We start from the raw sequence: 25,264 nt of genomic DNA on the forward strand, positions 1-25,264 counted from the left end.
TAGCTGCTATAAAAATTAACTTTAAAAAAATCAAACTTTACAAAATAAAAATGACTCTTCATCAGAGATGACATCATCAGGATCTGATCAATACTGATCAGGGATGCAAATTATAAGCAGTTTCTTTAATTGATAGTCAGCTGTGGTGATTATTGATTATCAGTTAATCATTAACAATGTATGAAATAAACTAACGACTCATCAGAGAAGCTTCATGACTGATTAGTTCAAAGATCAATCAGCTAAAGTTACTCGAATGATAAATTAAACAAAATTATGACTTTATTTAAAACGACGGAGCTGATAAACAACAAACAGCTTCATTAGTCGACGTTAATTAGATCAAACACAACAATTAACTCTTCATCAGGATGAGCTTCGATAGTTTCAACAGTAAATAAACAGACTTCAGTCCGACTGGTTTGATCTCTGATGGACTGAACGTGTGATTAGATTCCTGCTGTCTGACACTCAGCTGCTAGTTTAGCGTTAGCATGAGTTAGCCTCAGATAGCTAACTGAATATCCAGCATCAGTCCCTCGTCAGCGAGCAGATGGAGGAAGGTGGTGACTCGTTTCTTCCTTGGACGGCAGGGAGGTGCGTTTGTTTTATAGTTTGTGTGGCCCTTACAGGTGGTCGCTGAACGCACCTGCAACCCAACCTTATTAAAGTGCAAGAGGCTCCACCTGGTGGTGCAACCGCGTACTGCAGCACATCTACAGAACATCTTCTGACATTTACACACGTCCACATCGGTTCAATTATTAACGGCAATTAATCGATAATCAAATAATCGTTAACATACCTAATGCTGATTCTTGGTTCCTCTTGAGTACTGTCAAGATGAAGAATAAATATGGAGGTCCCCCCCCCCCCCCCCCCCCCCGGTGTGGGAACTTCCTGTTTATGCAAACATTAAGCTAAAAGACACATTTAGAGCTGCAAAAAGTGTTGAAAATCACTTCTTTCCAACACATACAGTGTGCTCTGTTGCCATGGTTACCACTCTCCATAACAGTGTCTGTGTGTCACCCGGTCCAGCAGCTCCTGGCCCCGCCCCCTCCGTCGCCATGAACCCGAGCGTGACGACAGCGCCGACCGCCGACCCCACCAAGGTGGTGATGAGTGTGGAGGAGTTTTATTACGGCACGTTTGAGGGCGACCTGAGTCTGAGGAAGCCACACCCACTGGGAATCAAAACCTCCAGCTTCACCTGCCAGATCTGCTCGCACCTCGCCGACAACAACCTGAGGTGGGGAAGCTGAGCACACCTGTACACACCTGGACTGTCTGGATGCAAGTGCAGGTCTGAGTGTTCACGTGTGTGTGTGTGTGTGTGTGTGTGTGTGTGTGTGTGTGTGTGTGTGTGTGTGCGTGTGCAGGTTGATGCAACACATGCTGCAGCACTCGGAGTTGATCAGCGGAGGAGGAGAAGGTGACGACAGGAAGTGCTGCAGGTCTTGTTACCGTCAGTTCTCGTCTCCGGCTCAGCTTCACAGTCACCAGGAGCAGGTGCATGGCCCCGCCCTCTCCTCCTGTAAGAACCACACCTGCTCGCACACCTGAAAAATATTAACGCAAACACATGTTCCCGGTCTCGTCTCGGAACGTGTTGCTCTCGGATTGGGTCTTTCCTTTCTTTGAACTCACCTGTTTGGACCTGACGTTACTTTGTCTTGACTCGGGTCTCACCTGTCCTTCCTTGGACGTCAGTAGGGACGTACCTGCCTGACTCACACCTGACCTGAGACTTTCCTTTTTTATAGTCAGAGTGGTTTTATCAACCACTTATTAATAATTAATATTAATTAATACTGACATGCATGTACCCTCCGGTGGTCTTGACTCTCTGCCGTCAGGTTGTTGTAGACGTCGCTGCCTCTCGTCTTCTCTCGGCTGTAAACGGGTCTCTGTCCTCCGGTTTGTTCCCAGACTATTTCAAACGAGCGTTTATTCATCGTCTGTTAAAGAAACCTGGCCCTGATCCATCACTCCCTCACAATTACAGATCCATCTCTAAATTATCCTTTGTCTCAAAAATCATTGACCAGGCTGTTGCTAAGCAACTACTGGACATAGTGGAAGCTAATAACGTTCTGGTTTTCACCAGCTGCGTCTGCTGAAAGTTATATTCTTATGAATGCAGATTCTGGCCGTCACTCCATTCTAGTATTGTTGGACTTGTCTGCCGCCTTTGACGCTATTGATCATACCGTCTTTCTGGATAGACTAAAGCACTGGGTCAGCATAGAGCTGCCTCAGATGGTTTTCCTCATGTCTTACAGAGAGATCTTTCAGGATGAATATTGATGATTTTGTGTGTCGTGTGGGGTCCCACAAGGTTCAGTCCTCGGTCCCGTCTTGTTCAGCTTCTATATGCTCCCCTTGGTCACGTTATTTGTCAGTTTAAGATTGTTGCCTACCACTGTTATGCAGATGACACCCAGCTTTCCGTATCATTTAAATCTGGAGACTCTACACTGTTGCCTCACTGCTATCAAAGATTAGATGTCACTGCATTCAGCTGAACACAGACTAAACAGAAATCTTGGTCGTTGGCTCAGACCAAGTGTCACAGAGCACGTAGCAGGGAATTCAGAACTATCTGCTGGAAATATTGGTGTTGCTTGATCAAAATCTGAATTTTTACCATCACATTAAGAAATTGGTTCAGTCTTGTTTTTTACAATTCAGAAATATTTCCAAAATGTTTGACGTCAGCTGGTTCAGAATGCAGCAGCCAGGCTAAACCAAGAGACTGTATTACCGGCGTTCTGGCAGACTTACATTGGCTTCCTGTATGCTTCAGAGTTCAATTTGAGATCCTCCTGATCACATTCAAAGCCCTGCGTGACATGGCACCCTTGTATATTTCTGAGCTTATAACCCAGTATTCAATACTGCACCGAGATTACTCAGACCTTCTGACCCGCTGCTCCTGAATGCATTTTTATTAACTGTGAAGCACTTTGGAACTGCTGTTTTGAAAAGTGCTTTGTAAATAAATGTTACTTACTCACCTGTCCGTCTCTCAGGTATGTGTCGGATATGTGAGTGGGCGTTTGAGAACGAGCCGGCCTTCTTGAACCACATGAAGTCCAACCACAAACCAGGAGAGATGCCCTACGTCTGCCAGGTGGGTCTGACCTCTGACCTCCCTCAGTGTATGACATTGGGCTTCAGTGCTAACTCAGGTGTGATGACTTGCAGGTGTGTTCGTATCGCTCGTCCTTCTACTCGGATGTCCTGCAGCATTTCGCCAGCTTCCACAGAGACTCTCGCTTCCTGCTGTGTGTTTTCTGTCTGAAGGTGACCAGGAACCCCACCAGCTACCAGCAGCACCTGCTGCGACACCAGGTAACCTCACACACCAGGTGACCTCACATACCTGGTAACCTCACACACCAGGTAACCTCACACACCTGGTAACCTCACACACCTGGTAACCTTAGACACCTGGTAACCCCACACACCTGGTAACCTTAGACACCTGGTAACCTCACACACCAGGTGACCTCACACACCAGGGTGCCTTAGACACCTGGTAACCTCACACACCAGGTAACCTCACACACCAGGTGACCTCACACACCAGGGTGCCTTAGACACCTGGTAACTTCACACACCGGGTGACCTCACACACCAGGTAACCTCACACACCAGGTAACCTCACACACCAGGTGACCTCACACACCGGGTAACCTCACACACCGGGTGACCTCACACACCGGGTAACCTCACACACCGGGTAACCTCACACACCGGGTTACCTCACACACCAGGTAACCTCACACATCAGGTAACCTCACACACATTTTAACCTCACACACCAGGTAACCTCACACATCAGGTAACCTCACACACCTGGTGACCTCACACACCAGGTGACCTCACACACCAGGTAACCTCACACACATTTTAATCTCACACACCAGGTAACCTCACACACCAGGTAACCTCACACACATTTTAATCTCACACACCAGGTAACCTCACACACCAGGTGACCTCACACACCGGGTAACCTCACACACCAGGTAACCTCACACACATTTTAATCTCACACACCAGGTAACCTCACACACCAGGTGACCTCACACACCGGGTAACCTCACACACCTGGTGACCTCACACACCGGGTTACCTCACACACCAGGTAACCTCACACATCAGGTAACCTCACACACATTTTAACCTCACACACCAGGTAACCTCACACATCAGGTAACCTCACACACCTGGTGACCTCACACACCAGGTGACCTCACACACCAGGTAACCTCACACACATTTTAATCTCACACACCAGGTGACCTCACACACCGGGTGACCTCACACACCAGGTAACCTCACACACCAGGTAACCTCACACACATTTTAATCTCACACACCAGGTAACCTCACACACCAGGTAACCTCACACACCTGGTGACCTCACACACCTGGTGACCTCACACACCTGGTGACCACCTGTCCTCTGTTGTCTCAGATCAACCAGGCATTCCACTGTAACAGGTGTCGTCTTCAGTTCGTCTTCCTGAAAGATAAAATGCAGCACAAACTGGAGAACCACCGCAGCGTCCGCAGACCTTCTAAACTGGAGGGCTTGCCGCCGGGGTCAAAGGTCAGATCGTCATGACGATTATTTGACCTCATGTCTCTCTGAGCTGCAGCTTGTTGCTGCTTTTATTTTTTGTCAGCATTTAAGTCCCGCCCCCGTCTGATCTGATCACTGGTCAATGATCCATGTGTCTCCAGGTGACCATCAGGACCTATGGGAAGATCAGGTCTGCGATGACATCAGCAGGGGGCGGCACCCATCTCCTCCAGAGCCCCTCCCCTCTCATCCAGCCAATCAACATCAAGACAGAGCAGCAGAGGTCTCCGACCCACAGGAACCCTCTGCTACCCAAATCCCCCCGATCCCCGACCAAGAGAGCGGTGATCCGCAGAGCCCACGCCAACAGGTCACCTGTTCATTTCACCTGCAGAACACCTGTACGGTGGCCTTCTTAGGACATCTGACACTGACAGAGTCAAGTCTGAGACGTCCTCAAACAGCTGTAGAGCCGGACAAAGAAGACGTCCTGACATTTCTTCTTCTTATGTTTTGTCTGCAGGAGTTCGTCCCTCGAAGGAGACCGATTGGTGTGTCTGGAGTGTGGAACTGACGCCTCCGACTTCTCCGCTCACTACCCGACTCACGTCCACTGCCTGCTGTGTCCCTACAGCAGCTGCTGCTCCAGAGCCTACGCTGCTCACATGATCCAGTACGCACACTGCAGTAACACTCAGTACTGCAGTAACACTCACAGTAACACTCAGTACTGCAGTAACACTCAGTACTGCAGTAACACTCACAGTACTGCAGTAACACTCACAGTAACACTCACAGTACTGCAGTAACACTCACAGTACTGCAGTAACACTCAGTACTGCAGTAACACTCACAGTAACACTCAGTACTGCAGTAACACTCAGTACTGCAGTAACACTCACAGTACTGCAGTAACACTCACAGTAACACTCACAGTACTGCAGTAACACTCAGTACTGCAGTAACACTCAGTACTGCAGTAACACTCACAGTAACACTCAGTACTGCAGTAACACTCACAGTAACACTCAGTACTGCAGTAACACTCAGTACTGCAGTAACACTCACAGTAACACTCACAGTACTGCAGTAACACTCACAGTAACACTCACAGTACTGCAGTAACACTCACAGTACTGCAGTAACACTCAGTACTGCAGTAACACTCACAGTAACACTCAGTACTGCAGTAACACTCAGTACTGCAGTAACACTCACAGTAACACTCACAGTACTGCAGTAACACTCACAGTAACACTCACAGTACTGCAGTAACACTCACAGTACTGCAGTAACACTCAGTACTGCAGTAACACTCACAGTAACACTCAGTACTGCAGTAACACTCAGTACTGCAGTAACACTCACAGTACTGCAGTAACACTCACAGTAACACTCACAGTACTGCAGTAACACTCAGTACTGCAGTAACACTCAGTACTGCAGTAACACTCACAGTAACACTCAGTACTGCAGTAACACTCACAGTAACACTCACAGTACTGCAGTAACACTCACAGTAACACTCACAGTACTGCAGTAACACTCACAGTAACACTCACAGTACTGCAGTAACACTCAGTACTGCAGTAACACTCACAGTAACACTCACAGTACTGCAGTAACACTCAGTACTGCAGTAACACTCACAGTAACACTCACAGTACTGCAGTAACACTCAGTACTGCAGTAACACTCACAGTAACACTCACAGTAACACTCACAGTACTGCAGTAACACTCAGTACTGCAGTAACACTCAGTACTGCATTAACACTCAGTACTGCAGTAACACTCAGTACTGCAGTAACACTCACAGTAACACTCACAGTACTGCAGTAACACTCAGTACTGCAGTAACACTCACAGTAACACTCACAGTAACACTCACAGTACTGCAGTAACACTCACAGTAACACTCACAGTACTGCAGTAACACTCACAGTACTGCAGTAACACTCAGTACTGCAGTAACACTCACAGTAACACTCAGTACTGCAGTAACACTCAGTACTGCAGTAACACTCACAGTACTGCAGTAACACTCACAGTAACACTCACAGTACTGCAGTAACACTCAGTACTGCAGTAACACTCAGTACTGCAGTAACACTCACAGTAACACTCAGTACTGCAGTAACACTCACAGTAACACTCACAGTACTGCAGTAACACTCACAGTAACACTCAGTACTGCAGTAACACTCAGTACTGCAGTAACACTCACAGTAACACTCACAGTACTGCAGTAACACTCACAGTAACACTCACAGTACTGCAGTAACACTCACAGTAACACTCACAGTACTGCAGTAACACTCAGTACTGCAGTAACACTCACAGTAACACTCACAGTACTGCAGTAACACTCACAGTAACACTCAGTACTGCAGTAACACTCACAGTAACACTCACAGTACTGCAGTAACACTCAGTACTGCAGTAACACTCACAGTAACACTCACAGTACTGCAGTAACACTCAGTACTGCAGTAACACTCACAGTAACACTCACAGTAACACTCACAGTACTGCAGTAACACTCAGTACTGCAGTAACACTCAGTACTGCATTAACACTCAGTACTGCAGTAACACTCAGTACTGCAGTAACACTCACAGTAACACTCACAGTACTGCAGTAACACTCAGTACTGCAGTAACACTCACAGTAACACTCACAGTAACACTCACAGTACTGCAGTAACACTCAGTACTGCAGTAACACTCAGTACTGCATTAACACTCAGTACTGCAGTAACACTCAGTACTGCATTAACACTCAGTACTGCATTAACACTCAGTACTGCAGTAACACTCAGTACTGCAGTAACACTCAGTACTGCAGTAACACTCACAGTACTGCAGTAACACTCACAGTAACACTCAGTACTGCAGTAACACTCAGTACTGCAGTAACACTCACAGTAACACTCAGTACTGCAGTAACACTCACAGTACTGCAGTAACACTCACAGTAACACTCAGTACTGCAGTAACACTCACAGTAACACTCAGTACTGCAGTAACACTCAGTACTGCAGTAACACTCACAGTAACACTCAGTACTGCAGTAACACTCAGTACTGCAGTAACACTCACAGTAACACTCAGTACTGCAGTAACACTCAGTACTGCAGTAACACTCACAGTAACACTCAGTACTGCAGTAACACTCACAGTAACACTCAGTACTGCAGTAACACTCACAGTAACACTCACAGTACTGCAGTAACACTCACAGTACTGCAGTAACACTCACAGTAACACTCACAGTACTGCAGTAACACTCAGTACTGCAGTAACACTCACAGTAACACTCAGTACTGCAGTAACACTCAGTACTGCAGTAACACTCACAGTACTGCAGTAACACTCACAGTAACACTCAGTACTGCAGTAACACTCAGTACTGCAGTAACACTCAGTACGGCAGTAACACTCACAGTAACACTCACAGTACTGCAGTAACACTCACAGTAACACTCACAGTACTGCAGTAACACTCACAGTAACACTCAGTACTGCAGTAACACTCACAGTAACACTCAGTACTGCAGTAACACTCAGTACTGCAGTAACACTCACAGTAACACTCAGTACTGCAGTAACACTCAGTACTGCAGTAACACTCAGTACGGCAGTAACACTCACAGTAACACTCACAGTACTGCAGTAACACTCACAGTAACACTCACAGTACTGCAGTAACACTCACAGTAACACTCAGTACTGCAGTAACACTCACAGTAACACTCACAGTACTGCAGTAACACTCACAGTAACACTCACAGTACTGCAGTAACACTCACAGTACTGCAGTAACACTCAGTACTGCAGTAACACTCAGTACGGCAGTAACACTCACAGTAACACTCACAGTACTGCAGTAACACTCACAGTAACACTCACAGTACTGCAGTAACACTCAGTACTGCATTAACACTCACAGTAACACTCAGTACTGCAGTAACACTCACAGTACTGCAGTAACACTCACAGTAACACTCACAGTACTGCAGTAACACTCAGTACTGCAGTAACACTCACAGTAACACTCAGTACTGCAGTAACACTCAGTACTGCATTAACACTCACAGTAACACTCAGTACTGCAGTAACACTCACAGTACTGCAGTAACACTCACAGTAACACTCAGTACTGCAGTAACACTCACAGTAACACTCACAGTAACACTCAGTACTGCAGTAACACTCAGTACTGCATTAACACTCAGTACTGCAGTAACACTCAGTACTGCAGTAACACTCACAGTACTGCAGGAATACTGACTATACTGTAGTAATATTCATAGTACTGTAACAACAGTATTTATTAAAACTGGTTAGATGATTATTGATAGTTGTGATCGATCATTCTGATTGGTTGTCCTGGTCTTATTGATTACAGCCACCATGTGCCGCGTCCTAAAGACAAAGCTGTTCCTCTGTACCGGCAGCCTCCTCCATGGTGAGTCTGCTTCACGCCCATCAGACTGAATATAAAGACACAGTCACACAATGATACAAACTCACAAAACTTTATTGTTCTTCACTGCATGACAGAGAATAGTATAAAACATTCAGTCAGTCCTCTGTCTGCCCTGCAGGTGTCGCTCTTCATCACTGTTTCCTCTAAAGTCTAAAATGGCTGAAAGAATGAATTACTGTGACAGATCAGTCTTTCTATTCTACAGTCAGTCACTCATCATCTCATCATGACAGAAAATACAACCAAAGATTTAAAGAACACTTTACAAGTTTTCAAGTGTGTCTTAAATCAACAGTCAGGAACCCAAATGAACATAAAGCTGTTTATCTTGCAGTGATCGTTCCTCCTGCTCGTACTAATGATCACTACAGCAGCTCAACAGGGAAACACTGTCCGAGGAAACACAAAGAGGGAATTTGATGCTAAAAAGACTGTAAATGTGTCAGATATCCACTTGATATGACTAACTCAGACTGCTGAAGCTGAATAGAAGCTTCTTTTAATGCACAATAACACAACTGAAACATTGTGAACTCTGTAAATATGTAGAAATAAAGTGTTTGTTTCCTGTCAGCCGCTTCCTGCTGCAGTGCTCTCACTGCGACTTCAGACCTCAGACTGCAGATCTGATGGCCGATCACCTGCTGACCAACCCCGAACACCACAGCGCCACCTGCCAGACCAGGAGTAAGACACACACACACACACACACTAACACACTAACACACACACACACACACACACACACACACACACACACACTAACACACTAACACACACACACACACACACTAACACACTAACACACACACACACACACACACACACACACACACTAACACACTAACACTAACACACACACACACACACACACACACTAACACACTAACACTAACACACACACACACTAACACTAACACACACACACACACTAACACACTAACACACACACACACTAACACACTAACACACACACACACTAACACTAACACACACACACACACTAACACACTAACACACACACACACACTAACACTAACACACACACACACACTAACACACTAACACACACACACTAACACACACACACACACACACTGAACACACACACACACACTAACACACACACACTGAACACACACACACACACACTAACACACACACACTGAACACACACACACACTGAACACACACACACACACTAACACACACTAACACACACACTAACACACACACACACACACACACACACACTGAACACACACACACACACACTGAACACACACACACACACTAACACACACACACTAACACACACACTAACACACACATTAACACACACACACTCACACTGAACACACACACTGAACACACACACTAACACACACACACTAACACACACACACACACACTAACACACACATTAACACACACACACTAACACACACACACACACACACACACACACACATTAACACACACACACACACTGAACACACACACACACACTAACACACACACACTAACACACACACTAACACACACATTAACACACACACACACACACTCACACTGAACACACACACTGAACACACACACTAACACACACACACTAACACACACACACACACACTAACACACACATTAACACACACACTGTTACTGTGTTTTCAGTAACAGTGTTCGTATTGAACCGGGATCCGAGTCTTTACATATAAAACATGTTAGAATGACAATAAAACCTTGATATGTTCAACTCATCATCAATTATTAAAATAGTTGATTGAAAAAAGTGAATTTTCTGTGGATGGACTGATTGTTGGAACTGTTGTCACTGGAAGGAACTGGTCATATTTACAGTCGGCTTTCTTCTTTCAAAATATTTACTTTGATAAACATAAAGGACAAAAGAAAACCAGCAAATATCTGCTGAGCTGATAAACAACCTGCAGATATGATATCAGCGAGGTCGAGCTGAGGTCAGTTTCCTGTCATCCTCTGCACGTGAACGAAAACTCAGCTGCTGTCCCGACGTCCTCGGAGGGTCTGGAGGTTTCCACAGCTCTGATAGCGTCCGGCGTCCGGCGTCCGGCGTCCGGCTTCAGCCGGAGCCAAAGTCAATAAAACAGCCGCCGTCTTCACAGTGACGATGTGTTCACACGTCAACATCAGTTCACAACATCAGCCTGACACGTTTATTAGGGACCGAGCCCAAAAGGCAGAGGACTACTGTAAAACAACAGGTGTAATTTAGGTGTGATGTCCCGTAATAATAAAGAAACAAACAAACAAACAAACAAGCACATGAAAAACAACAGTCTCAGGCGAGGACCCTGTTGTTTATCATGTGCTTGTTTGTTTCTTTCTTTCTTTATTATTACGCCACTTCAACCCTAAATTTGACCCCCTAAACATGCTCAAAAACTCACCAAATTTAACACGCACATCAGGTCTGGTGAAAAATTTGATAAAATGTAAAAATTAACCCCTAAAGTGCCAAAATGTGCTCTCTAGTGCCACCTATGTAACTAAAATGGCCGCCATGTCCCGTAGGAATGTCGTAGAGAGATCAAACCAAAACTCAATTATTTGTCTCATCAAGACCTACAAATCATACACTGACACCCCTGACCTAAATCCAACAGGAAGTCCACAATTAGCCTTTCAAAATAAGACTTGCCTCAATTTTGGGCTCCGAACAAACACTATTAATGGTATCGGCTTCGATCTTTAATGCATGACTTAATAACACTATGCTGAAAAAAAGTTGTTAAAAACTTTGTAATAACTTGAACGGTTTGGATTTTATAAGCCCTGAAAGTTGCAGTGCCACATCACCCTTACAATGTAAACCAATGGGGAGGCAATCTATGGGCATGAACTTTGTGTCAAACAGAGGCTTCTGACGTCTAAACTATAAGTCTGACCACTTTCAAACCTGTATCAATGGATTCACAACGAAATTTTCTACTAAAGTATGATTATAAATGTAAGATTTGGCCAAAGTCATGAGATTTATGAGGAGATTTCACAAGAATGGTACTCTAAAATCCTCCTCCAGCTGAGAGGGAGAGAATAGGGGGGGGGGGTTGAATGCAGCTCATTTTTGTAGGATACAGCAGGTCTATATACATACAGTACATTATATACAAACTTTGTATGAAGTTTGGTGTTATTATCATTTATTTTACAATAATTACAGGTCTTATATGTATAATCAGTAGTGAGGATGAACTCTGAGGGGAAGGAAACATGGAGTGAAGGTGACAGTTTATAACAGTTCGTTCACACTCTCCATTCAAACATATGAGTATGTTTCTGTGTCCAGCTGCAGTTACTTATTGTCTCTACACACCTGACAGTACACATGTCAATCAAACTTTCAAAATAAAAGCAGCTTTCTGTCTTGTAATCGTGAATCTTGAAGTCTTCGTGGTTTGTAAACTACACGACTGATCGGCGACGAGGTCACACGTCTTTCACCGGGAGGAACGACGAGTCCGTCTGTCTGGTCTCCAAACTATGTTTTATTACAATAACACACGTGAGAAGTGACACAGGAAGTGATGCGACACCGTGGACGAGACAGAATTTTTTTCTTTCAAAAACAGATGTTTACAAGGAACCAGTGACTCCAGCTCTATCTCCGGCTGTTGATGCTGTCGTGTTGAAGGTGTTACAGCTCCTCAACCCCGAGTCTTGCGCTCTCATTGGTTGTAGCTTGTCGCCGCCAGTCACAACACTTTGCACATTCCAGATATTGCTTGATATCTTTCAGGCGTCTGTGAACGGTTCACAGATAGCGATCTCCAGCAGCTGGTGGCGAGTGGAAGATCAGTGTGAACTCTGCACTAGCAGCTGCTCTGATTCACATGGATGATCAGAGTCAGAGGCAGAAATGAACCAGAACATCTATAGAAACTTGTATAATGACTCTGGAGCAGCTCAGGGTTTATTCACATGCTTTTTATCTTTTGTTAGTTTTGTGACTGTGAGAGACTTTATAACTCTGGTCTTTAATAGTAGACTTACACTCGAGTTACAAACTGGCCACACTTTATCTGCTGTTGATCAAAAACTGTATTTGAATATTTTATATATTTTATTATTTTATATTGAATGTTTTATTAATATTTTGTTCGTGATGGAGAGTTTGTCAGAATCTTTTCTAAACCTTCAGCCAAAACACACCAACCATGATTCCAATGAACCTGAAATACGCTCTGCTCAAAATAATTAAAAGAACCTGAAGAGTGAAGGTGTTGCATGACTGAAGAACATGTCGATCACAGTCACCTGCGGGTAACTTACTGAGATACAGATCAACAGTGAGTGAATCGTGTTTCTGTGGGTGTTTTGATATTTTTTGTTTGTTGTAGAACATTGTTTGATTCGAATGATGTTTGTAGGAATGTTTCCATGTCATGATGGGTTAAAACATTCACATCTCCTTTCTTTTCAGTCTACGTGGAACCTGACATCCAGTTCTGCCAGGATGACGAGCAGCATTCTCCAGGAGAGAAGGAACCAGACCAGAACAAAGACTTACCTGATCCGTCCTGGAGGTCAGCAGATTGTTGGAAACCGGCGGCGGAGGATGACGGCACCAAGTCTTCCATCATCCCGTTCATGCAGATCAGCGGACCTAAGCACTCTCTGTCCAGAAACAGTGATGCCATCGACTTCTTCAACCTTCTCTTCCCCTCAGCTCTGGTGGAGCTGATCACCAACGAGACCAACGCCCACGCCAAGACCTGCCAGTACCTGGGCTCCTGCAACCCAGACTGGTTCCCCGTCACCACCCATGAGGTCAAAGGTTTCATGGGCCTGGTGATTCTGATGGGGATACAGAACCTGCCTGACCCGTCACACTACTGGTCCTGGAGTCACTATGATAACAGCTACACTTTCTACCGCGCCATGAGCTTCAAGCGCTTCAAGCAGATCGCTGCCAACATCCGCATGGGCAGCTTCGCCACAGATGTTTATCGTCATAGCAGCAACCCTGGTGACTCGCTGCACATCTTCAGGCCGATGCTGGACATCCTGGGAGGAGCCATGTGGAACACTTACCGGCCAAACTGCTGCTTGACCATCGACAGGGCACTGCTGCCCAGCCTCGAGGAGGAGAGCTGCCCCGTCAAGGGGAACCCGAAGACCCAGCCTCAGGTCTGGCTGCTCTGTGACTCCAAGTCCGGCTACTGCCACCGCCTCTTCATCCAGGTGGGTGAGAAGGCGGGCCAGGAGCCGGGCTTCACTGTTGTGCCGGAGCTTGTGAAGGGTCTGGAGGACAAACACCACCAGCTGTATCTGGCCAACTCGCTCACATCGGTCCCACTCATGCAGAAGCTCCTGGACCAGGGCATCTACGCCTCCAGCTCCTTCCCTCCACCCAACCCCATCCTTCCCAGAGAGCTCTGGGACGAGGGCCAGCTGGAGAAACCAGGGGACTTCTTGCAGAGGCAGTTTGGCCCCCTGCTGGCCACCCGCTGGAGGGACACCAAGGAGATGGGCTGCCTGTCGACTAATGCTCCTCCGGGTGAGCCAGACACCGTGTGGAGGAGGTCCCAGACCAAAGTGGGCGGCCTGGATCCCATCGACCGCCCCATGGCCTTCCACCTCTTGCAGGAGAACATGCGAGGGGTCGACATCTGCAAACAGCTGCTGGCCTGCAACCCGCTGGGAGGAATACCTCAGGACAGACACTGGCGCAGTCTCTTCTGGTTTCTGCTCAACCTGAGCATCGTCAACGCCTTCATCGTGCTGCGAGAGAGCCGCAAAGAGAACCCGCCGGCCTGGGTGCAAGACGGCCTCTTCACTCAGGTCAACTTCCGCAAGCGTCTGGGCAACCAGCTCGCCAAATGTGCCCAGAAATACTTTGAGACGATGGAGATCGCCAGCTCACGCGGGATGAGGGTGGAGGCGGCAGACGGACCCGTTAAACAGAGACACCGGATGGCGAAGATCAGCGCCATCTCTAAGAGGTGCAAGAACTGCAACCTGAAGAACATCCGGCATGAGAGCGTTTATGGTTGCATCATCTGTAAAGCCAACTTGTGTAAACAGCCAAACTGCTTCTGGGAATTTCACGGCATGTCACCTCTCAACAAAGGTCAGTGTTTTATAGAAGTAACTTCTGAAGGTCTGAGTCAGTTCTGTGACTTAGAAGTTGGCTTATTACCGTTAAAATCTGTCTTTAACTGTTTTCAACAGGATCAACAAAAATCGGCTTTATCAAGAACAGACTGAGGTAATTTATCCTTTCATCTTCATCTTTTAATGAATATAATTGTCCAGCGACTGTTTTATCTTCATGTGTGTAATTGATCTTCTGTCATCTATGTTTTGTTTACTGACAAATGTACATTGAATCTTCTGCTGCAGCGGAGAAGTCGAGGTGGACGAGGTCGACAACAACATGGACGGTTCGATGGCGCCGGTGGAGGACTTTGACTTTTCTGAAGATGAGAGAATAGAAGATCTGGATGATATCGATGACGAAACTGAAGATATAAAGGAAGAATTTAACAAAGAAGTTAAACGTCCCACGTGTCAATTGCCATCAGCGACGAACGGTCACGGCCAATCAGCAGCGATCCTGTCAGCGTCTAAAGAGCGCGAGGATTTCCTTACTGCGCGTCAGCTGAGGGTCACTCTGTTCGCTCTGTGTGACGGGCTGCAACAAGCCTCGCGAGTCTTTGCGACGGAGCAGCAGCTCATCCGGTCCTGGCTGAAGGAGGCCAGGAAGCGTTTGAAGCAGACTGAACAGGAACAGAAGGTCCTCGCCGACGGCGGGGAACGCATGGTGGCGTGGGTGCTCGCCATGCGTGAGCAGCAGCTCCCGATCAGTGAGAGCAGCCTCTTCCACAAAGCCTCCACGCTGAAGAAGAAGGGAAGTTTCAGCGACTCCTTCCGCATTTCCTACGACTGGGCGGTGAGCTTTATGCTGCAGCACCGGCTCGGCCTGCGGAGCGTCGGACGGGCGGCCACGCTGGCTCGCACGCTGCCGCCGTCTCTGGAGGCCAAAGTCACGTCCTTCAGGGAGTTCACCCAGAAGATCATTCACGTCCACAAGCTCCCAGGAGGCACTATAGCTGCAATGGATGAACTCTGTCTCTTTGTGGATTTGAGGATAGTTCAGGACAAGTGTCGCCGTGCGGAGGCCCTGGAGCTCACGGGGTCTGTACCTCTGGTCACGGTGTACCTGACGGCGCTGGCTGATGGTACCATGCTGCCCTCCCTGGTGCTGGCAAACAGGCAGCTGGATGAGAAAGTCCTACCAGAGTTCATCCTGCTGGAGGCCGGCCCGGACGGTCTGTTAGTAGAAGATGCCTTGGATCTCTGGACTAAAAGGGTTTGGCTACAGCACGTGTCCGGTCCAGCTCAGCTCAGCAAATCCTTACTGGTGTTGGACCGACACCGGGAACACATGGGAGATTCATTCCTCACCGCCATCAGCGGATCGGGTACCCTCCCGGCGGTGATCCCCGGAGGCTGCTCCTTCCACCTTCAGCCTCTGGAGGTTTGCGTGAAGCCGGTGCTGCAGCGCTTCTTGCTGTCGCGCTGGGCGAAGCTCATCGCCGGAGACCCGACGGAGCTGGAGGAGACGTCGCCCCACCGCCTCCAAGCAAACGTCGCACAGCTGCTGGTCGACTGGCTGGTCGAGGCTCTGACAAACCTCAACAAACTCCCCCAGCTCTGGAAGAAGTCGTTCCAACTGACAGGCCTTCTGCCGAGGCAGAAAGAGGAGGACAACGTGGAGACGAAGGAGGAGGAGACAAGTCAGAACTTAGAGGAGATCCAGTCAGACCTCTTGAAGACTCTGACAGAGACTCTGCTGGGCTCTGAAGCTTTGGAGGAGGATTCTCCTGATCTGCTGGAGCTGGAGGACGAAAAGGACACAGAGGAAGTACCGGAGACATCAGAGGAGACATCAGAGGAGAAAGAGGAGGACAAAGAGGAGGAAGGGAAGGACAGGGAGGAGGGAGGTGGGCAGGAGGACATGGAAACAGAAGGGAAGGATACAGTGAAAGAAAAGGAAGAAGACAGGGAGCAGAAAGAGGAAGTTAAGAAGATAGAGGAGGACAGTGAGGAAGAAGGGAAGGAGGTGGTGGAGGACAGGAAGGAGGCGAGCAAGGAGAGACGTGAGACCAGGATAGTGATAGGAGAGGAGGTGGGTGATGAGTGGAAGATAACGGTGAAGAGCAAGACAGAAGGTGTGGAGGCAGACGGAGACGACGAGAGCTGAGCAGACGAGGAAACAGCTGTTTGAGGAGACGTTTGGTTTTATATTTTAAACGGGGGGAGTAACGACCAGACGAGTGTGACAGGCTGAGACCCGTCAGTCGAGGTGAACATCCCCCCCCCAGGTACACCGTTGTTGGTGTCCCGGAAGCTGCAGCTTGTTCTGTAGGATCTGAGTCCTGGACAGACGAGAACCTGCCGTCAGACACGAGAAGAAGCTCAGTGCATCTGCTGAGAGCTGAACTTGTTGTGGAAACGCTGTTCTGACTTTGGAGGTTTTCCTCATTCACACAGATCACAGCAGCCTCTAGTGGACGTTAGAGGAACTGCAGCACCACAGCTGGTCGTTTCATGTCCAGATGTTGAGACTGAAGTAGAGACAAGTTCAGCGTGAAGACAGATACTTAACGCTCCCTTCATTTTATACTTATTTACTATACTTTAGATACTTTACAGGCATCTAACAGTCAATCTTCTGGACAATTTGCAAAACATTTTGGTGCAATTTGGTAAAAAATGAACAAGGAAAATGAGGAAAAGTCGGTTTAGTCTGTTTATATTTGGATTCATATGTAATTCTGAATTTTCCCAAATTTTAACAGAAATTCTTTGTTTCTTTGTGTAATTTGTGTAATTTGGTAGTAAAGGAGAAATCTGCTCCTTTATAGAGTTTTAATGTAATATGTTAATATTTAGTTTGACATTGAAAAGTATTTTCTGTCAGTTAAAGAATTGTCAAAAATTTAATTTATGAAGAATTTTTAAAATTTAACAACTCATGAGTCACCAAATAAATAAAATCAGAATAAAACTGTTTTTCTGTTGTTTTTTTATAATTTGAACCATCAGTTCTGTCAGTTTCATACCTGCAGAGACGTTCAGTGTAAGATGAAGGGAGCAGTAAAATAAAGTGTTTTAAATTTGTGCAGCTTGAGCGGAAACGCTGCAGAACGAACCTGCTGCTGTCTGCGGTGCGACGCAGCCGAGTGGATGAAAAGTTCAGACGGAAACATGACGAACATGACGAACATGAAACATGACGAACATGAAACATGACGAACATGAAACATGACGAACATGACGAACATGAAACATGACGAACATGAAACATGACGAACATGAAACATGACGAACATGACGAACATGAAACATGACGAACATGAAACATGACGAACATGAAACATGACGAACATGACGAACATGAAACATGACGAACATGAAACATGACGAACATGACGAACAAGAAACATGACGAACATGAAACATGACGAACATGAAACATGATGAACATGAAACATGACGAACATGACGAACATGAAACATGACGAACATGAAACATGACGAACAAGAAACATGACGAACATGAAACATGACGAACATGAAACATGATGAACATGAAACATGACGAACATGACGAACATGAAACATGACGAACATGACGAACAAGAAACATGACGAACATGAAACATGACGAACATGAAACATGACGAACATGACGAACAAGAAACATGACGAACATGAAACATGACGAACATGAAACATGACGAACATGACGAACAAGAAACATGACGAACATGAAACATGACGAACATGACGAACATGAAACATGACGAACAAGAAACATGACGAACATGAAACATGACGAACATGACGAACATGAAACATGACGAACATGAAACATGACGAACATGACGAACATGAAACATGACGAACATGAAACATGACGAACATGAAACATGACGAACATGACGAACATGAAACATGACGAACATGAAACATGACGAACATGACGAACAAGAAACATGACGAACATGAAACATGACGAACATGAAACATGACGAACATGACGAACATGAAACATGACGAACATGACGAACATGAAACATGACAAACATGACGAACATGAAACATGACGAACATGAAACATGACAAACATGACGAACATGAAACATGACGAACATGAAACATGACGAACATGACGAACATGAAACATGACAAACATGACGAACATGAAACATGACGAACATGAAACACATGACAAACATGACGAACATGAAACATGACGAACATGACGAACATGAAACATGACGAACATGACGAACATGAAACACATGACGAACATGACGAACATGAAACATGACGAACATGAAACATGACGAACATGAAACATGACGAACATGAAACATGACGAACATGAAACATGACGAACATGACGAACATGACGAACATGAAACATGACGAACATGAAACATGACGAACATGACGAACATGAAACATGACGAACATGAAACATGACGAACATGACGAACATGAAACATGACGAACATGAAACATGACGAACATGAAACATGACGAACATGAAACATGGCGAACATGAAACATGACGAACAAGAAACATGACGAACATGAAACATGACGAACATGAAACATGACGAACATGACGAACATGAAACATGACGAACATGAAACATGACGAACATGACGAACATGAAACATGACGAACATGAAACATGACGAACATGAAACATGACGAACATGACGAACATGAAACATGACGAACATGACGAACATGAAACATGACGAACATGAAACATGACGAACATGACGAACATGAAACATGACGAACATGACGAACATGAAACATGACGAACATGAAACATGACGAACATGAAACATGACGAACATGACGAACATGAAACATGACGAACATGAAACATGACGAACATGACGAACATGAAACATGACGAACATGAAACATGACGAACATGAAACATGATGAACATGAAACATGAAACATGACGAACATGACGAACATGAAACATGACGAACATGAAACATGACGAACATGACGAACATGAAACATGACGAACATGAAACATGAAACATGACGAACATGAAACATGACGAACATGACGAACATGAAACATGACGAACATGAAACATGACGAACATGACGAACATGAAACATGACGAACATGAAACATGACGAACATGAAACATGAAACATGACGAACATGAAACATGACGAACATGAAACATGACGAACATGACGAACATGAAACATGACGAACATGAAACATGACGAACATGAAACATGACGAACATGACGAACATGAAACATGACGAACATGACGAACATGAAACATGACGAACATGAAACATGACGAACATGACGAACATGAAACATGACGAACATGAAACATGACGAACATGACGAACATGAAACATGACGAACATGACGAACATGAAACATGACGAACATGACGAACATGAAACATGACGAACATGAAACATGACGAACATGACGAACATGAAACATGACGAACATGAAACATGACGAACATGACGAACATGAAACATGACGAACATGACGAACATGAAACATGACGAACATGACGAACATGAAACATGACGAACATGAAACATGACGAACATGACGAACATGAAACATGACGAACATGAAACATGACGAACATGAAACATGAAACATGACGAACATGAAACATGACGAACATGACGAACATGAAACATGACGAACATGAAACATGAAACATGACGAACATGAAACATGAAGAACATGACGAACATGAAACATGACGAACATGAAACATGACGAACATGAAACATGAAACATGACGAACATGAAACATGACGAACATGAAACATGACGAACATGAAACATGACGAACATGACGAACAAGAAACATGACGAACATGAAACATGACGAACATGAAACATGATGAACATGAAACATGACGAACATGACGAACATGAAACATGACGAACATGAAACATGACGAACAAGAAACATGACGAACATGAAACATGACGAACATGAAACATGATGAACATGAAACATGACGAACATGACGAACATGAAACATGACGAACATGAAACATGACGAACATGACGAACAAGAAACATGACGAACATGAAACATGACGAACATGAAACATGACGAACATGACGAACAAGAAACATGACGAACATGAAACATGACGAACATGAAACATGACGAACATGACGAACAAGAAACATGACGAACATGAAACATGACGAACATGACGAACATGAAACATGACGAACAAGAAACATGACGAACATGAAACATGACGAACATGACGAACATGAAACATGACGAACATGAAACATGACGAACATGACGAACATGAAACATGACGAACATGAAACATGACGAACATGAAACATGACGAACATGACGAACATGAAACATGACGAACATGAAACATGACGAACATGACGAACAAGAAACATGACGAACATGAAACATGACGAACATGAAACATGACGAACATGACGAACATGAAACATGACGAACATGACGAACATGAAACATGACAAACATGACGAACATGAAACATGACGAACATGAAACATGACAAACATGACGAACATGAAACATGACGAACATGAAACATGACGAACATGACGAACATGAAACATGACAAACATGACGAACATGAAACATGACGAACATGAAACACATGACAAACATGACGAACATGAAACATGACGAACATGACGAACATGAAACATGACGAACATGACGAACATGAAACACATGACGAACATGACGAACATGAAACATGACGAACATGAAACATGACGAACATGAAACATGACGAACATGAAACATGACGAACATGACGAACATGACGAACATGAAACATGACGAACATGAAACATGACGAACATGACGAACATGAAACATGACGAACATGAAACATGACGAACATGACGAACATGAAACATGACGAACATGAAACATGACGAACATGAAACATGACGAACATGAAACATGGCGAACATGAAACATGACGAACAAGAAACATGACGAACATGAAACATGACGAACATGAAACATGACGAACATGACGAACATGAAACATGACGAACATGAAACATGACGAACATGACGAACATGAAACATGACGAACATGAAACATGACGAACATGAAACATGACGAACATGACGAACATGAAACATGACGAACATGACGAACATGAAACATGACGAACATGAAACATGACGAACATGACGAACATGAAACATGACGAACATGACGAACATGAAACATGACGAACATGAAACATGACGAACATGAAACATGACGAACATGACGAACATGAAACATGACGAACATGAAACATGACGAACATGACGAACATGAAACATGACGAACATGAAACATGACGAACATGAAACATGATGAACATGAAACATGAAACATGACGAACATGACGAACATGAAACATGACGAACATGAAACATGACGAACATGAAACATGACGAACATGACGAACATGAAACATGACGAACATGAAACATGAAACATGACGAACATGAAACATGACGAACATGACGAACATGAAACATGACGAACATGAAACATGACGAACATGACGAACATGAAACATGACGAACATGAAACATGACGAACATGAAACATGAAACATGACGAACATGAAACATGACGAACATGAAACATGACGAACATGACGAACATGAAACATGACGAACATGAAACATGACGAACATGAAACATGACGAACATGACGAACATGAAACATGACGAACATGAAACATGACGAACATGACGAACATGAAACATGACGAACATGAAACATGACGAACATGACGAACATGAAACATGACGAACATGACGAACATGAAACATGACGAACATGACGAACATGAAACATGACGAACATGAAACATGACGAACATGACGAACATGAAACATGACGAACATGAAACATGACGAACATGACGAACATGAAACATGACGAACATGACGAACATGAAACATGACGAACATGACGAACATGAAACATGACGAACATGAAACATGACGAACATGACGAACATGAAACATGACGAACATGAAACATGACGAACATGAAACATGAAACATGACGAACATGAAACATGACGAACATGACGAACATGAAACATGACGAACATGAAACATGAAACATGACGAACATGAAACATGACGAACATGACGAACATGAAACATGACGAACATGAAACATGACGAACATGAAACATGACGAACATGAAACATGAAACATGACGAACATGAAACATGACGAACATGAAACATGACGAACATGACGAACATGAAACATGACGAACATGAAACATGAAACATGACGAACATGAAACATGACGAACATGAAACATGACGAACATGAAACATGAAACATGACGAACATGAAACATGACGAACATGAAACATGACGAACATGACGAACATGAAACATGACGAACATGAAACATGACGAACATGAAACATGACGAACATGACGAACATGAAACATGACGAACATGACGAACATGAAACATGACGAACATGAAACATGACGAACATGACGAACATGAAACATGACGAACATGAAACATGACGAACATGAAACATGACGAACATGAAACATGACGAACATGACGAACATGAAACATGACGAACATGAAACATGACGAACATGACGAACATGAAACATGACGAACATGACGAACATGAAACATGACGAACATGAAACATGACGAACATGACGAACATGAAACATGACGAACATGAAACATGACGAACATGACGAACATGAAACATGACGAACATGACGAACATGAAACATGACGAACATGACGAACATGAAACATGACGAACATGAAACATGACGAACATGAAACATGACGAACATGACGAACATGAAACATGACGAACATGAAACATGACGAACATGAAACATGACGAACATGAAACATGACGAACATGACGAACATGAAACATGACGAACATGAAACATGACGAACATGAAACATGATGAACATGAAACATGAAACATGACGAACATGACGAACATGAAACATGACGAACATGAAACATGACGAACATGAAACATGAAACATGACGAACATGACGAACATGAAACATGACGAACATGAAACATGAAACATGACGAACATGAAACATGACGAACATGACGAACATGAAACATGACGAACATGAAACATGACGAACATGAAACATGACGAACATGAAACATGACGAACATGAAACATGAAACATGACGAACATGAAACATGACGAACATGAAACATGACGAACATGACGAACATGAAACATGACGAACATGAAACATGACGAACATGAAACATGACGAACATGACGAACATGAAACATGACGAACATGACGAACATGAAACATGACGAACATGAAACATGACGAACATGACGAACATGAAACATGACGAACATGAAACACGTGACTTTATACATAATAAATATAAATATAAATATAAAGGAAACAGCTGATTGTAAACGAGTCAGAAACCACCGATCTGTCCTTTAATGACGTCACCTCGTTGTTTACGGCAGCGACTGTTTATCTGCTGATATGTTGAGATATACAACAACAACAACAACAACAACAACAACAGCAGCAGCAGATGAAAACGAGCGTCACTACGTTTTAAACTCATGGTTTTCTGGTGAAACGTGACCTCTGACAGCAACAGTCTTCATGTTCTCACTGAGTCTGTTTACTTTTCATCCACAGAAACGTTTACACCTCAGACAACAACAACAACAAACACTTTTTCTTTTTGCTGATGTTTCCTCTCAGGTTTTTAATGTGTAAATTAAAAATGTGAATAAAAACAGGACGATGAGTGAATCTGAACTGTTTTTATTTGACCTGTACAGATGATTTTTACCCTGCAGCTGCTGTCTGATGGCAGCGATGATGATGATGATGATGATGATGATGACGATGATGATGATGATGATGATGACGATGATGATGATGCAGAATGAGTTGTGTTGTCTCGGTGCTGATGTACAGTAAACTTTAGATGCTCTTCCTCAAATAAAACACAAATCGTCTGAATGTTTCTTTGACGTCTGACA

The 25,264-nt window shown here is 44.4% G+C and overlaps 1 protein-coding gene across 3 annotated transcripts in view; it reads left to right on the forward strand.

Annotated features, from left to right (window-relative positions):
* Window positions 1-25,248, forward strand: part of pogzb (pogo transposable element derived with ZNF domain b) — a 30,074-nt gene extending 4,826 nt beyond the window's left edge. For 2 of the 3 annotated variants that reach the window (XM_067600238.1, XM_067600237.1), the window contains exons 8-19: window positions 1,042-1,252; window positions 1,383-1,537; window positions 3,036-3,136; window positions 3,211-3,357; window positions 4,490-4,624; window positions 4,759-4,967; window positions 5,121-5,270; window positions 9,007-9,066; window positions 9,662-9,774; window positions 13,550-15,199; window positions 15,301-15,337; window positions 15,472-25,248. In XM_067600238.1, coding sequence (XP_067456339.1) covers window positions 1,042-1,252; window positions 1,383-1,537; window positions 3,036-3,136; window positions 3,211-3,357; window positions 4,490-4,624; window positions 4,759-4,967; window positions 5,121-5,270; window positions 9,007-9,066; window positions 9,662-9,774; window positions 13,550-15,199; window positions 15,301-15,337; window positions 15,472-17,335 — 4,832 coding nt within the window. In that variant the 3' untranslated portion in view covers window positions 17,336-25,248. The remainder of the gene's footprint in view (window positions 1-1,041; window positions 1,253-1,382; window positions 1,538-3,035; window positions 3,137-3,210; window positions 3,358-4,489; window positions 4,625-4,758; window positions 4,968-5,120; window positions 5,271-9,006; window positions 9,067-9,661; window positions 9,775-13,549; window positions 15,200-15,300; window positions 15,338-15,471) is intronic. The other variant, XM_067600239.1, reaches the window with a different exon arrangement.
* The last annotated feature ends 16 nt before the right edge of the window (window positions 25,249-25,264 follow it).

The sequence above is a fragment of the Thunnus thynnus genome, chromosome 10 (assembly GCF_963924715.1).
Source record: "Thunnus thynnus chromosome 10, fThuThy2.1, whole genome shotgun sequence".
Lineage (NCBI taxonomy): Eukaryota > Metazoa > Chordata > Actinopteri > Scombriformes > Scombridae > Thunnus > Thunnus thynnus.